The sequence below is a fragment of the Festucalex cinctus genome, chromosome 9, assembly GCF_051991245.1.
Source record: "Festucalex cinctus isolate MCC-2025b chromosome 9, RoL_Fcin_1.0, whole genome shotgun sequence".
Lineage (NCBI taxonomy): Eukaryota > Metazoa > Chordata > Actinopteri > Syngnathiformes > Syngnathidae > Festucalex > Festucalex cinctus.
Genome location: NC_135419.1, coordinates 23,748,741 through 23,764,587, shown reverse-complemented (window position 1 = coordinate 23,764,587; position 15,847 = coordinate 23,748,741). Strand labels below are relative to the sequence as shown.

Here is a 15,847-nt window from a genome sequence, read left to right as displayed (position 1 = left end):
TGATTTGTTAAATTTTTTAGGCGTTTACAATCGCGATTAGTATCGGGCACCTATGTTTGTGGTCATGTGAAGGTCATGATGTAACGGTCCCATCCATACTTTCAGGTGTATTACATCAGGGATGCAGATTGAAAATAACGATGCGAAATATATCGATATTATTTTGTGTCTGGAGTCGCTAAATATTCATGATAAATATCATATACGTTTTTTGTTTTGTTTTGCTTTGTTTTTAATGTGTGAGAGTAAGATATGGCCACAACGAATACAATATAGTTTGTTTGTAATCAGTTTGTTCTTCTCGCATTGCTTTGGTAAAAATATAAGTTGAATAAAGTGGCTTTTTATTGGCAAGATGGCAGGCGTCAGTTTAATGAACGTAACTCTTTAATGAGTTCTTCCGTGGGCTCCAGGTGGAGTGGAACCGTATTCGATTTCCGCCTTCAGTGAACGCAACAGTCGCTTATCTCGCGAGAAGTGAACAGAGAGGGTAACGTGGCTTAATGGCTGAAATGCAAATATTGTTAGAAAAAAAATCTAAATCTGCACACTTTTGCAGACATATCAGTAAATATTAATAACTGTAGCCGAAAGCCACACATGATCAGTCATATATATTTTAAAAACGCATACATTTCGAGAAACAGTGGCAGCTTTTCTTTTCGTTGCTTGCTTGTCAACAGCGGCACTGGAGGGTAGCACTCAGCAGTCGTGAAGTGAAGGGGAAGGGGCGTTCAGTGATAATCGTTCAGTTTGTCGGCGACCATGGCGGAAAGCGTTTCGTCGGGTGAATTCTCGAGCTCTCTGACGAGCTCCGCCGGGCTTCCTCCGCCGAGGACTCGTATCTTCAAAATCATCGTCATCGGGGACTCGGGCGTCGGTAAGACGTGCCTGACCTACCGCTTCTGCGCCGGAAAGTTCCCCGAGAAGACCGAGGCCACGATCGGGGTGGACTTCAGGGAGAGGTTGGTGGAGATTGACGGCGAGAAGCTCAAGGTGGGCATCGTAGCTGATTATGTGAATTGACCAGTAATTGGAGATATCTATTCGTAGCTCAGATACGTCGTCCAATAAAACGTAGGATGCGTTTAGGGAACTGATGTGTGCCTAACATCAAGACAAAATTATGTCACATAATCGTATTCAAGTTTAACATGTTATTATTTCCTACTCTTTGGTTGCCTCTTCTGTGGTACGCCCTATGAGATGATGGGTGATGTGTCGTTTCCAGTGCATCACTACAGGTTTGTCGCGGGTGACTGTTAATGGCTGATGTGACAAAAGTACTCAAGTATTTACAGTATATGCAGTCAAAAAAGTACAGACTGTAATGTAATCAAATACAAGAAAACTTTTTTCTTTTTTTTCTTTTTTTTTTCTTTTCTTTTTTTTACAAAAACTCCTATGCATTTTTTCAGATTAGATGGAAAATGTTGGAACACCAGGATTTTGTGGAGGGCTGACACGTACAACAATTATTGCTGTCAACATTATCTTTAATAAGACCATGGTTAGGATAGGGGCTATCTTGCTTCTAAAAGATCTCAACTAAATCAATGTGTTTTGGCTTTTCTTTTCGTGATACTGTACTTATTCCAAATGTCACCCCTTCTATGCACAGATCCAGCTGTGGGACACAGCAGGCCAGGAGCGCTTCAGGAAGTCCATGGTGCAACATTACTACCGCAACGTGCATGCTGTCGTCTTCGTCTACGACGTTACCAACGCTGCCAGCTTCCGCAGCCTCCCTGCATGGATTGAGGAGTGTAAGCAGCACGCTTTGGGCACAGAAGTGCCCAGGATCCTCGTTGGAAACAAGTGTGACCTCCAAGACTCCGTCCAAGTAGGAACAGACGTGGCGCAGCAGTTCGCAGACTCCCACTCCATGCCTTTGTTTGAGACCTCTGCTAAGAATCCGAACAGCCAGGGCGGCATGAGGTCTGGCAATAGTGACCACGTTGAGGCTATTTTCATGACAGTGGCTCACAAGCTGAAGTCTCAGAAGCCTCTCATGTTGAGCCAGCCTCCTGCGGGATCAGGAGGGAGAATCAACTTGAGCAGCAGGGAGGACAGCAGTGACGGGTCACGGGGATGGGCCTGCAACAGCTGCTGATTGGAGGAGAGATGAGACGAATGGATCATGAGGATTCAAAGATTGATTCAAAGCCACAAAACAAAACAAACCAAAAAAAAGACGACAGTCGCACATGTCTTGTGCTTACGTTCATTAATTGTTGGCTGTGGAGCAGGTGGATTTCTGTGTTGGAATGGAAATAAGTTTGGGCTTGGTGCAACAACATGGTCATAAATTAATTCATCTGTTGCTTGTGCTCTTTGGCTGCAAACGACACGCACTGTTGATGTAATTACAGAAATTGAAATGCACCTGTTGGGACAATGGTTGGAATGTGAAATTTAACTGTTTCTTCTTTGTCACCATAAAATACCTCTGTTCTCGAGAGCTGACTTCACATTAGTACATACAACCCCTAGCAAAGAGTATGGAATCACCAGTCTTGGACGAGCACTCACTCAGAAGTTTTATTCTGTAGATCAAACTCGGATAAAAAACATGAAACAGTCGTGATGCCATTCCAAAGTGCAACATCTTGGCTTTCAGAAACACTAAAGGAAATTAAGAAAAAACATTGTGCTGGTAAGTAAATGTTACTTTTACAGAGCAAGTGCAGGGAACTAAATATGGAATCACTCCATTTTGAGCAGAAAATAAGGACAAAAATGTTTGGGGATGATGAAATCATTTTCCGAGATGACAATGCATCATGCCACAGAGCAAAAAAACTGAAAGCATTCTTTGAAGAAAGACGCATCCAGTCAATGTTATGGGCTGCAAATAGTCCAGATCTCAACCCAATTGAAAACCTGTGGTGGAAATTGAAAAGATGGTCCCCAGCAAGGCTCCGACCTGCAAAGATGATCTGACAAAGGCAATCAAAGAGAGTTGGCACCAGATTGATGAAGAATACCGTTTGTCACTCATCAAGTCCATGCCTCAGAGACTGCAAGCTGTCATGAAAGCCAGAGGTGGGGCAACTAAATACTAGTGATGTGTTTTGGTTGTTTTTTCTTTGTCTGTTTTTCATGATTCCTTATTTTTTTCCTCAGAATGGAGTGATTCCATATTTATTTCCCTGCACTTGCTCTATGAAAGTAACATTTACTGACCAGCACAATGTTTTTTCTCCATTTCTTTTTGTGTTTCTGAAAGCCAAGGTGTTGCACTTTGGAATGACCTTACAACTGTTTCAAGCTTTTTATCTGAGTTTGAATAAAACGTCTGAGTGAGTGCTCGTTCAAGACTGGTGATTCCATACTTTTTGCTAGGGGTTGTATATGGCAAAACTTGATTCTTAGGTAAAGATCACCATGGTACAGTTTGCAAATTTAAATCAAGCTCTGGCTTGCATTTCCACAGTAGTCAGGATGGCATATCTATGTAATATCGTGACAGTGTAACTCAACAAGGAATTCTGCAAAGAAGAACATTTTAACACAGTAAAAGTGCAACAATGGACAATCGCCAGTATTTAGTTTTTCCTTGGCATTTGGCTGGCAGTTTGGGAAAAGGTATCCATTCTATTCCTGCTGTCACACATCATTCATTCATTCTGTTGTTGCATAGACTGTCGTGTTTCGGAATTGGTACTCCCAAAAAGGTGCCAAAAGGTGTATTCTGTGTACCCTTCACGTATTTTGATCATAGACGCTCACAAGTTGCATATCGTACCGAAAAGGACTTTTAGTCCTCAGTGGAAATGAGCCTTATAAGTTTCAGAAGCAATGCTCTTTACAGACCAGAGGCTGGTGTTCATAACCAAAGTTATTTAGCACCTCTGCTGTGTGACCACGGGTCTGCTGCACATTAACATATACTAATAAAAAGCTGTCACTCAGTCTAATAACCTCTCAGGTCAGAACTTTTTCTGGGCCAATGCACGTAGGGAGGAAAATTATAGCTGCACCTCAGCAAAGATTCTAATACACTTCACAGTAATTTGTTTTTGATTTTTTTTTTTCCAGGTTACAGACATGTAATACAAATCACTGGTCCTGTTTATCATAGAAATACTTTGCCATCGACTAATGAATTAAACTATTGGAGTAATGGTTTTGGTACTGGTTTTGTAATGAATGCTTGTGATAAACAAAAAACAAAACTTCTTTTAAAGCTGAATTTATTAAATGGTTCACAAAATTAAAAACTGACATTGTCACAATATAGAGGCAGTGAAATACTCATTCACTTACATTCATCTGATAGTTTAAGTTTAGCTATATATTATCTACGCAACTATGTACAGTAATCTTCAGTGAAAGAACGATGCTACTGGAGTGCTCAGTGCTTTCTATCTTTCAAGAAAAATGAAATGAATTGGCACAGTCTTTGAAAGCAGCATCGCATGTTCAAGTCTGGTATGAAAATAAGCGACAGCATCGTCTTTAGGTCAGTCTGCTGTATGGAGGTAGCTTGGAGGAATTGTCTTCCTCTGTAGTGCCACAGTCGGTCGACTGAACTGGAGAATTGAAGAGCCTGTCGTCACCTTCAGCTAAAAAGCGGAAAGACGACATCAGACTCTCGCGGCTAACGGCAAAAGATTCAAAATGGTCAAATCTTAACGACTTCAAGATTGAGAACTTGTACCTTGCCAGGTACACACCATCTCAGCACTCCCTGGGTCACACTGTGGAACCAGTGTCTCCTGCAATACACAGTAAAAATGGGGCCAATCAAACAATATGACATGTTCCAAAAAGCCAAATATATTAATACATTATAACAAACAGAAAATAATCATGGTAACAAAAGAAAACATTTATACCAGTGGCAATAAAGAAAGCTCAACATGTGCCACTCAAAAAAGGAGTGGGAAGAAGAAATCTTCCATCAACATACACAGCATTCATGCAACTTCTGCTTCCCTAATATATTAATTACATCCATTCAAGGTCTACTGGTCAAAAGTAGTGTTGATCCGATACCATTTTTTGGCCCCCGATACTGATCCCGGTACCCAGCTTTGCAGTATCATCTGATACCATACCGATACCTATGTTGTTGTTGTTTTTTTCCCCTCAACATGAAAAAGCTGTCCTGCCATTGGTTCAGAGCATTCAAGGGCCAATAGGATATCTTAGATCGGCATGCAGTGAACATGTCACATACCAGTAGTGAATGTCGTGCACAAGCAAGACACAAGATGCTGCATCCAAAATCCTATATTAGAGTTGGAATTAATGGTATCAGCATGTTACTTGTGATACCACTTTTTTAATGCAGTATCGGTGCCTCTGCCGATACCAGTATCGGTATCGGAACAACACTAGTCAAAAGCATGTTTGGAAAACTGGAACATTACATACAGATACAGTACTATCTAAATAATAATTTGTACAATTTTAGAATATAATATGTTGCGGCATTGCGGCAATAATTGAATACCAAACAAAGGTAATACAAATATTAGATAGCAACACTGCAATTGGCTGGCAACCCGTTCAGTGTGTACCCTGCCTACTGCCCATAGCCAGTTGAGATAGGCTCCAGCACCCCCCGCGACCCTTGTGAGGAGTAAGTGGTTCAGAAAATGGATGGATGGATATATAGCAAGTTAGCAACATGGTAAAGTATTATCAATACCCACATAGGAATGGAATATATCAGCATGATATAAAAAAAATAACTAACCAATGCCAAGACTTCAAATAACGATTACCGGTAATAGCAAATTTTATATCTGTCCTAATTGTACTATAAAATGTACAATAAAAAAAAATAAATCCCAAGTGTTCATAAACTTGTTAACAAAAGTGGAAAAAAATGTTAAATAGAAATATGGCTGCATCTTTTAGTCATTGATACAGTAATTTCATAATTCATAAAACTGAGTTACAATTAAAAAGATGTACTGTACTCTTAAAAAAAGCAAGTGATATTGATTTGTTTAGGTCATTTTTTTGCCACTTGATGGCATAATTGCATTTGTATAATGGTGACAGCTTAGTGCATTTTTCTTTTCATATTAAAAGCTATCCAATCTTTAACATGAAGTAACTTGCGAAATTCTGCACATTTTTAACATTGTAAAATACAACTTGACCCAAGTCTTCACAAATATATGCATTATTATTAACTTCATCCATTTTCTTAACTGCCTATTCCTCACAAGGGTCGCTCGCGGGGGTGCTGGAGCACCCTGAACTGGTTGCCAGTTCATGAAACTAACGACATGTACTTTATTTTAAGGTAGACCATTGCATAGCTTGTTTATCTGATCGTAAATGTACTGTAGTAATGTAATGCCGGCTGTATTTGTACCCACCAGTCCAGTTCGGGCGTCGTAGCAGCCACACCGTGGTAGACTACAGCAACCGGCGTAAGCGATGAGAGAAGACAGGAGCAAGCTGAGGCTGCAGATGAGCAGCATGGTGGCGTTGGCACCCTTCACCATCCGATGGAGTACAAACGTCTGAGTTGCAACAACAAACATGCGCGATTGTTGTACTCAAGTGTGATCATGATAACAGATGGGAATAGGGATAGTTTTTGTGAACGTGAATACCACTTTGGGACTGTCGTGATGGTGGAAGACCTCCTTATCTTCTTCTCCATATGTGAGCGTTAGAGAAGAATAGCCCAATACAAACACAGAAGCCACGCAAGAGAGGCACGCTGACGCCACCATCACACTCACCTGGATGAAGTACAGTCATGGATATTATCATGAGTTGCCATTCAAAAAAATAAATAAATAAAATTAAGTGTTTAGTGACAGTAAAGACATGTGGTGTATACCCTGCCCCCCCCCCCCCCCAAAAAATTTTTTTTTAATAAAAAATCGTGAATGACACAGTGCTAGCTCATTCAGCAAAATAGGCAGATGTGGACTCAAGGGGGCGCCAAAACTCGTGTGAAAATTCACCTTCAATACAATTTATTCAAACGTATTTTTACTATTAACTTGTTTATTTTCAAACCAAAAGGGGGGGAAAATGCAAATTGAAATTAATATAAATAATCTAATAAGCGGAGAGGAGCAGAGTGAATTAATTTGAAATCAATGTTCCTGTGTCATATGCTGCATTCTTCTTCTTCTTTTTAGTAAATTTTGTAACCTATTTTCATTTATTTTTCTTCCTCTGAATGTTAACTACTGTTTCTTGATGCTTATGTGTTGTCTTTCCTTGTGTAAAGCACATTGAGTTGCCTTGTGTAAGGAATGAAACGTCTTGATGAACTGTAACTACTGAATGATAAAATGAAGAGAAACAAGAGAAAAGTGTTGCTTGGTCAATAGTGGAAGAACTCCTTATGGAATGAAATCCAGATCAAATCTTCTGTAAGTGGGGACGCCTTAACATTAACAATATATTCACATTTAAAGCAATGTCCAATTAATAAGACTACAAATGGTAATAGGAAATACTCCCTCCTCTGGCGGATTAGTATACTGCTTGCTCTGGAGGGGCAAAATCATAAATGTGACCCTAGGGAGCTTTGTAAACATGCCCAAACTATCCTCAGCACAGGAAGATTTAAAAAAAATTTTAAAAAAAATTAAAATAAAAAAGAAGAAGAAAGAAAGAGGATAGAAAATGGGAGAAAGACAGGTTAAGTTACCAAACAGTCATGAAATTAAAAAAAAATGTTCCATTGTCAATTTTAATTTTTTTGTGACATTATAAATTAAAGGCAATGCTAAAATTCGAATTCTTTTGTAAGCAAAAGGAGGGTTGCGCCATGTACAGTCAAATCTTTCCGAGGGCGCCACATTAGATCATTAGATTAGGGCCCTTGTAGATAGAAACTGGAAGTCGCAACAACTGATAATGTAGAAAATAAAAAAGCATATTGAACAAGTCCAATGTTCATACAGATAATTCATTGGCCTGTATCTGATTATTTACCACTTGAGTCATATATTATGGGTTGATGCGCTGACCTTTATTTTACTAACTTCCAATTTTACATTGGCTGATGTGGTGGCCAGACAAGTAGACTTGCACTGCAAATCCTGATGATTGTATGACACAATTGTGGGACACACAAGTGATCAGAGTGGAAATGTTATTTACATTTGAAGAATTTTATTATTATTATTATTGTTATTATTATTATTATTATATCTTAAATGTTCAAAAATGATCTCCCATATACTGGTACTTTTACTTATTGACTTTTGTGTTCATCACTTGAAATTAAACTAGGGATGTATGATAATATCGGTGACTGATAATTACCAGCAATTGACCTATTTGACGTCAAACAGACAAACCAGATAACAGAGAAATCCGCCAATAATTATCGACCAATCTGACGTCATACAGATAAACTGGATAGTAAAGAAATTTGCCAATATTATCGGCAACTATCAACCAATTTGATTTCATACAGAAACTGGATAATAAAGAAATTTGCCAAAAATTATCGGCAACTATCGACCAATTTAATTCATACAGATAAACCGGATAATAGAGAAATCTGACGATAATTATTGACCAATTTGATTTCAATTGTATTCAAGTATATTTTGCAAACACTTATCGGCTTACTTATCGGTTATCGACATGGGCACTTCCTAAACGATTGCTTTATCGGTATCGGTTGAAAATTGCATTATCGTGCATCCCTAAATTAAACTGTCCGTTATGGAAATTTAGATCTCCATACAGAACAGTGTATAAGGCCTTACCAGAATTGCATTTTTCCTTTGAGATGCAAACAGAGCCAAAACACCTGGACAAGCCATGATCTGAAAATATATATATATATGTAAAAACCATAAAATGGATGGCAAACAAAAGACAAGAACAAAGACCATTGCAAGAAATCTTACCAGTCACGCAATCCTAGTAATTCATAATCTGGACAATGCCTGTGTACTGGCAATTTTATCATCCTTAAACAACTGACAAACGGCAACTCAGCCCAATATACATTTAGAATCAATCAAATTAAATCGGGATGACTAACTCTTCTACTTATCCTTGCTAGTCTCAGGTGTGGTGGAGCCTTGACAAGATGTTAGATACACCCGGTGCTGACGACCGTTCACAATCACATTTATTCAACGAGAAAGAACCTGACATGCATGTTTTTGGGCTGTGGGAGGAAATGGTAGCACTTGCAGAAAAACCACGCAAGCACGGGGACAGCATGCAAACTCCACACAGGAAGATGTTCTCAGCACTTAGCCCGTAAATGTCATTTTCATTCAAAATTAAGATTTTCAGCCATGTTTCACTAAGTTTCAAAATGTGACTTCTGTTTGACTCTGGAACTACTTACAGGAGGGATGTCAAAGTAAGAAGGGAGGGTGTCAACAAACATAGGTGCCATTAAAGGTTATTTTAGTTCACTAAAACTAACCAAAAAACTGAAATTAAAATTCCCAAAACAATTTCATTAACGATATAAAATAAAAACGAAAATGCTTTTTAAAAACGAAAACTAACTGAAACTACATTTTATGTTCATAAAACTAACTAAAACTAACTATAATTATTAGGGATGTAACGGTAAACGTAATATCGTGATATTGAAACTGCCACAATATCGTCGTCGTCATGTTCACGATATTTAAATGCAAAACATCTGTTAAAAAAGTCAGGTTGATTTCCATTTGTGCAGTTCTAGAACCCTCTGGTGGCTAGTTTTTTTTAGTGCAATTTAATTTTCATGAGGGATGTTTTGGCCCTTCTATGTTTAAAAGTTTGAAAGCGCTATATAAATAAACTTGAGTTGAGTTGAATTAAAATCTACACTAATTGTTAGATGAAGGGGAACCTAATATGCTTGTGAAGCGTCAATATGTGGAGGAATTCAATGTGTGCATGCATTAACAACATAACATAATAATAATAAAACATAATAATAATAATAATAATAATAATAACATTGATGTTATGTATAAAAGCAAAATATTGTGGGGTTTTTTAGTATGAGCTTTTTTTTTTTTTTACGATATTGTAACCTTTTTTAAATATCGCAAACCTCCCTACAATATTGTGATAATTACCGTATAGTGAGCTTCATATTGTGATAATATCGTATCATGACATTTGGATATCGTTCCATACCATAAATACCATAAATACAATAAATACCAAATATTTAGAGCAAAAATGTATTTCATTTTAGTCTTTGGTAATTAGTTTAATGCATGAGCCTTTGGGGATGATTTTAAATATGATTTTTAGTAGATTTATTTTGATATCAACCGGAATAATGACGTTTGAAAGTATGTCACACAGAAGTGACGTCATCTAGCAGCAGCCAATACAAAAGCACCGAAAGATGACGTCGCTCTAATGTTTTTTTAAATATTGCGCAATACATTTTTTTAAAACTAAATCTAATACTGAAACTAAGTAAAACTAAACTAAAACTAAGCATTTATTAGAGAACTAAAACTAATAAAAACCAACAGAACCACCCTGAAAACTAATAAAAACTAACTAAAATGAAAAATTCCAAAACTATAATAACCCTACTGCCATATTACAAGTAAATTGGTTTATATACTGTAGCATTTTTCTAAATATGCAAAAGCACAAATAAATTATTTGTGTAATTTTTAGGACTAAACACAATTTCTCTTCATAACATTATGTGGCCCTTGCCGTCCTTCTGATTTTCTGGATGTGGCCCTCAAATGAAAAAGTTTGGACACCCCTGACTTACAGTACAGTCTTCCCTCGCTATAGCGCGGTTCACTTTTCGCGGTCTCACTGTATCGCGGATTTTGTTTTAAGTGCAATTTTGCATATTTTTTTTTACAGTAATATGCCCATTTTATAAAATGTATGAAGGTTTGAACATTGTCAATGTTTGAACAAGAGAGAAATGTGAGAACATGTAAATGCCTCAATGAGAAAAAGTGTATAAATTGTGCGGCCGGGGATTTTAGAGCCTTAAAACATTTATAAGAGTTGTAAAACAAAGCTAACTACTTCGCGGATTTAATTTATTGCGGGTATTTTTTGGAACCTAACCCCAGCGGAAAACGAGGGAACACTGTATTGTAATTCAGTTCTTAGTTTTACTTTACATTAGTATTAACACAGTTTTATAAAGCAAATACATAAACACCAAAAAAGAGAAATTTGAAGAAACAAAGCAACACAAGGTACTGAAATGCAAAACTATGTTGACTTAAAAAAAAAATAAAAAAAATCCAAAAAGACAGCCAGTCCTATCTGTAGTCGAAAGAGAGAAAAAAAAATCAGTTTTCTTTTTCTGAATCATTTCAAAATGTTGCTTCATCATTCATTTTAAATATATATATTTCATAGAGTAGTAGATTAGGCAACTGATTAACACATCCAACTCAGAGTTCAGAGGTCATGGGTCCAAATCCAGCTCCGGCCTTCACGTGGAGTTTGAACATGCTCCCCGTCCCTGCATGAGTTTCACTTGAGTACTCCAGTTTCCTCCCATATTCCAAAAACATGTTTGGTAGGTTCATTGACGACTAACTTGCCCATAGCTTGTCTGGCGACCATTTCAGGGTGTAGCCCGCCTTTGGCTCCAAGTCAGTTGGGATAGGCTCCATACATAGAACCCGTTCTACTCCTTTCTGGCCATACATACAGTATAAAGTGATGAGGTACTTGCGTTACATTATCCTTTGTAAAGTTACTTAAATGGGAGAAAAGACCATTTGAGGAATAGCTCTCTGAACTCCTGCTGTGGATGTAGCCAACTTCCAAATCATGTTTTAAACAAACAAACAAGTAGTTATAATACGGAGGCCCTAAGGTGACATGGTAGAAAAAAAAACCTTTGCGTTCCCTCGCAAAACATCTTTCCTAAACGCAAAGATTGCGGTCCCTCTCAAAGATTGCGAGGGAACGTAATCTTTGCGAGAGAACGCAGTTGTGAGGGAACGCAAAGTTGTTGTTTTTTCGCCAACCATGTCACCTTAGGTGCGCCTAAACACTTCCGGGTCATCTTCCATGTGACCAAAAGCGACGAGTCAACAAAGCAGTGGGGGCGGAAATACATGCTCCATCCTAGTCGCTTTGGGAAAGCTTTCCCACTGCTTTGTTTCATGTTTACAAACGTTCCGTCCTTGTCGCTTTTCGTCACATAGAAGATGACCCGTAAGTGTTTACGGCGCACCTAAGGTGACATGATAGGCGAAAAAAAACAACAACGTTGCGTTCTCTCGCAAAGATTGCGTTCAGATTGCGAGGGAATGCAAAGTTGTTTTGCGAGGGCGTTCCCTCGCAATCTTTGAGAGAGAACGCAAAGATTTTTTGCGAGGGTACGCAAAGATGTTTCGCGAGGGAACGCAATTTTTTTTTTCTTTCTACCATGCCACCTTATAGGGCTCCGTAGTTATAGTGAACCGATAGTGCCAACGTCTACTAAACTACTCCCATGCACGATTGTGCAGGTGCGAACGGCTCACCATTCCACCCCACAGTGGTGTCCTGGTTGTGCTCAGCGGGGTATCCTTGCGGAAAACAGCATCCATGAAGCCGCAGATCATACAGAGAGCCGCACACGCCACTTGGAGGACACCGAGGACGAGTACGCGCTTTTGGTTAAAAATGAAGTACCTGTAGCGGTCCATGTTGAGGCGGTCAAGCCACTAGATGGTCCACCAAAGCACGAGACGGCACGGCTGACACAAGCGAAAACTCAGCTTAGCATTCAGGGTTCTAAACAGGCAGTCGGAAAAACACGAGTCGCACTCGGCAAGTGTCTTTCAAAATCGAAATGATGAGTATTTCAATCCAGTAAATTCGCGCTGCTTCTGTAAATTCCTCAAGTGGCGTCTGACCGGCAGCGAGCAGGTTGTAAAGTTGCTTTCAGCCTGTAGCGGAACTGTTAAAAATTAACATGCACCAGTAAGTTCAAACGTCAGGTAAACAGGAAATTGTGTCCTGATTTTGGACTGGCAGGATACGTGCGTGAACTATTTGAGACACGAGTATTATTCATCCATCCATTTCTTGACCGCTTATTCCTCACAAGGGTCGCGGGGGGTGCTGGCGCCTATACGAGTATTATTATTATACTTATTTCTACATTGATACTCAACAAGGCTGTTAAGAGAAATTTAGTTTGAACTCTCTCTTTACATCTTCAAACTTTAAATCTATTAAAGTCATACTTCTAAATAGCAATAGATCTTTTAACGAGTGAACTCATATTATCGGTAAATGTTATTCCCTAGATTTTCATTTGATGTCATTTTCAATGTAGTCATTCTCAGTGACTGTGGACTTTAGAGAAAATCTTTTAAGGAACTTTTATTTCCTCTTTTTTTTTTTTATGTCAATATTTTTTTCTCTTTAAATAATTCGTGTTAAAATGATTTCCACCTGCCTTATGTTGAGTACAGAGTAGAATTGTATTTTATTTTTTTATTTTTTTATTTTTCTGTCATTATTATTATTATTATGTCTTTTTCTCAAAGGAGTAGCGATTGTATTTGTATATGTTTTAGGTTGAACTGCAAACTAGAGAATTTCTGTATCTATGCGGGTTCGATTTTGATTAAAAAAAAAAAAAAAGATTTCTCACACAAAAAAATGGGGAGAGTCCTTAGGAAAAAAACAAAACAAAAAGGAAATCTCTCCACACCAGTCACACACTGTGACTTTTTGAAGATAGTTTCAGAATTGTGTCTGTTTCCAATACTTGTCTATGACCTGCTTTAGTTCTTAAACTTTTTTTTCCTCTTCCTTTCAATTTAAAGGGTTTTTAATTTACCTACCATACTAGCTACTATACTTTACTAGCTGCAAGCAAAACCTTTATCAAATAGAGGCCCTGATGAGGAAAACCCCGCCCATTCATGTGGCCCAAGTAGATCACCGAAACCGCTTGTGGCAATTTGTAACCCAAAATTTTCTTCCCAATACTTAAATAATTTGATACATTGCCAAAAAATATGTGAATGACCTACATTTTGCTCGCCGCACATTCTCCAACAGGGCTGGTGAGCTGATTGGGAAGCTATTTTAATCTTTGGTGTGATAAAGTACCTTACAATGTTCTTCCAACAAAACATTTTACAATTCTTGGAATTTGTAGTAGTAATTTGAGTTTCACAAATGTTGAACCATGTATCATCACTTATTTCTTCTTTGAGTTCTTTAACCCATTTATCCCTGATTTATAATGTTGACGTTTTCCTATTGACAATCAGCCCTTTAAAAAATTTGGATATTAATTTTCCTTCCCTTATTTAGATATACATCTCCGAGTATTTCTGTAATCACATTTAATTCACCTGGAAGGCCTGGTTTGATCTCTTTGTTGTAATGATCTCTAACTTGGAGATACGTAAAGAATTCTTCATTCTCCAAGTCAAAACTTTGTTGCAAGTCTTGAAAGCTTGCCATATAGATTTATAGAATGATTTATCAGATCCAGGTGGTGCATAAATATTAAATAGTGTAACCATATCTTCTTCTAACTTCCCCCTAACCAATATAAATCTACCTGCTTCATCTACAATTTCCTTAAGGCATTGCAATTTTACATTATTTGGAATCAGAATTGCTACCCCTCTTTTGCTACCTTTTTGATATGAACTATAAAATGTATTTTTCCTTTTATTTTTCCTTTTATTATTTTTTTGAACATATAAACAAATGAACAGCAGAAATAAAACAGAAAACAACAACAATCAAAAGAGAAGAAAATCCCAATAAAATAATCATTCAATCAATCATAACTTACATGTTCAAAAGGGAGTAGGAAGAAGTTAAAAACTTATCTAGTCCTACCCCTTTTACTCAATATATTTAAACTTATTTCATTATTAATACAATTTTAATTTACTAATTATAAAAATAAAAATAATAATAATAATAATAATAATAAATGATTTTTAAAACCCAAGTGCTTCAATTTTTCCTGCTCTGTGTCGGACAGGTGTGTTTCTTGTATATAAATTATCTCAGCCTTTTCTTTTTTAAACTTTTTAAGGACTTACTCCATTTTCAGGGAATTGTTTAAGCCATTCACATTTAGAGGTGAACCTCAGACTGATAGGTTGCATCTTTAACAAATGGACGTCTGAACAACTTGACCAAAAGAACAAACACATCAAAATAAAAATAAAACATAACAAAATGGGGGGGGGGGGGAAACCCTCCAGAAAACGATGGGGCCTTTTTAAAGGGCCTGAGACCCGTTGGTAGGTGAGAGGGAAATCCTCCTATAAGAGAAGGGCCCCCCTGTAGATGGAAGTAGTGACTTAAGTCCTCCTTCCATTCTACAGAGTCCAACTATGTTTTTAAGGTATTCTCTTGCCTATATTAATTGTTCTAGAGGATGTGTTCTGGCGACGTTCTCTTTTTATATACGGGACTACGTCAGCCGGAACAAGGGACGAGCATATTTTGTTATTCTTATTCGATGACGTTGTCGCGACAAGGGAAATTCCGTGCTGGTTACAGCACCGCCACCTGGCGGTCGTTCGGGATTCATAGAACCGTAGTTAATTCGTAACATTAACATTAACAGGAAGTAATCTACATAGAACAATTTCTTCAGTTAGAACCTTGAATGTTTTATAGTTATTTTGCTTCTTCCCTTTGTTACTCCATAACTTTATCGCCGAAACCTTGGCTGTCACTGCTGTTTTAACTTCTTAGTTTAACATTTTATTGAATTTTAATTGAAAACATTTTGACAAAAATGACATTATTTCAAACGTTATTCTATCATGTAATTGTTTTATTTTCATGTACCATTTTACTGCAACTACCCCCATCATAAATTTAGAGCTACAATGCAGCTATAACCCAGGCACTCGAATTACATTAAAGCTACTCTATGGAGGATTTCCCAAAAAAATATCTT

At 37.6% G+C, this 15,847-nt stretch overlaps 2 protein-coding genes across 4 annotated transcripts; one reads left to right on the top strand and one right to left on the bottom strand.

Annotated features, from left to right (window-relative positions):
• The first annotated feature begins 92 nt into the window (after positions 1-92).
• On the top strand, positions 93-4,126 carry rab33ba (RAB33B, member RAS oncogene family a). The gene is made up of 2 exons (XM_077531301.1): positions 93-996; positions 1,622-4,126. Exons 1-2 carry the CDS (start codon positions 766-768, stop codon positions 2,111-2,113), a joined length of 723 nt encoding a protein of 240 aa, XP_077387427.1. The 5' UTR covers positions 93-765; the 3' UTR covers positions 2,114-4,126.
• Positions 4,127-4,179: 53 nt separating this feature from the next.
• LOC144025381 (uncharacterized) lies at positions 4,180-12,970 on the bottom strand. Of its 3 annotated transcripts, XM_077531298.1 has the most exons (7): positions 12,435-12,970; positions 11,502-11,597; positions 8,712-8,771; positions 6,582-6,713; positions 6,342-6,488; positions 4,664-4,721; positions 4,180-4,568 (listed from the first exon to the last, which is right to left on the bottom strand). In XM_077531298.1, the coding sequence occupies exons 1-7, from the start codon at positions 12,597-12,599 to the stop codon at positions 4,462-4,464; spliced, it is 765 nt and encodes a 254-aa protein (XP_077387424.1). In that variant the 5' UTR covers positions 12,600-12,970; the 3' UTR covers positions 4,180-4,461. The 3 variants fall into 3 exon arrangements, with proteins under 3 accessions (XP_077387424.1, XP_077387425.1, XP_077387426.1); XM_077531299.1 differs by lacking the exon at positions 11,502-11,597 and having other exon boundaries at positions 12,435-12,957; XM_077531300.1 differs by lacking the exon at positions 11,502-11,597 and having other exon boundaries at positions 12,586-12,954.
• Between the last annotated feature and the right edge of the window lie 2,877 nt (positions 12,971-15,847).

Coding starts and splice junctions, on each gene's coding strand:
- rab33ba (XM_077531301.1), top strand. CDS start 766: ATGGCGGAAAGCGTTTCGTCGGGTGAATTCTCGAGCTCTCTGACGAGC. Junction 997..1,621: donor TTGACGGCGAGAAGCTCAAG/GTGGGCATCGTA, acceptor TTCTATGCACAG/ATCCAGCTGTGGGACACAGC.
- LOC144025381 (XM_077531298.1), bottom strand. CDS start 12,599: ATGGACCGCTACAGGTACTTCATTTTTAACCAAAAGCGCGTACTCGTC. Junction 6,714..8,711: donor AAAGGAAAAATGCAATTCTG/GTAAGGCCTTAT, acceptor TACTTCATCCAG/GTGAGTGTGATGGTGGCGTC. Junction 4,569..4,663: donor GATGGTGTGTACCTGGCAAG/GTACAAGTTCTC, acceptor TCCGCTTTTTAG/CTGAAGGTGACGACAGGCTC.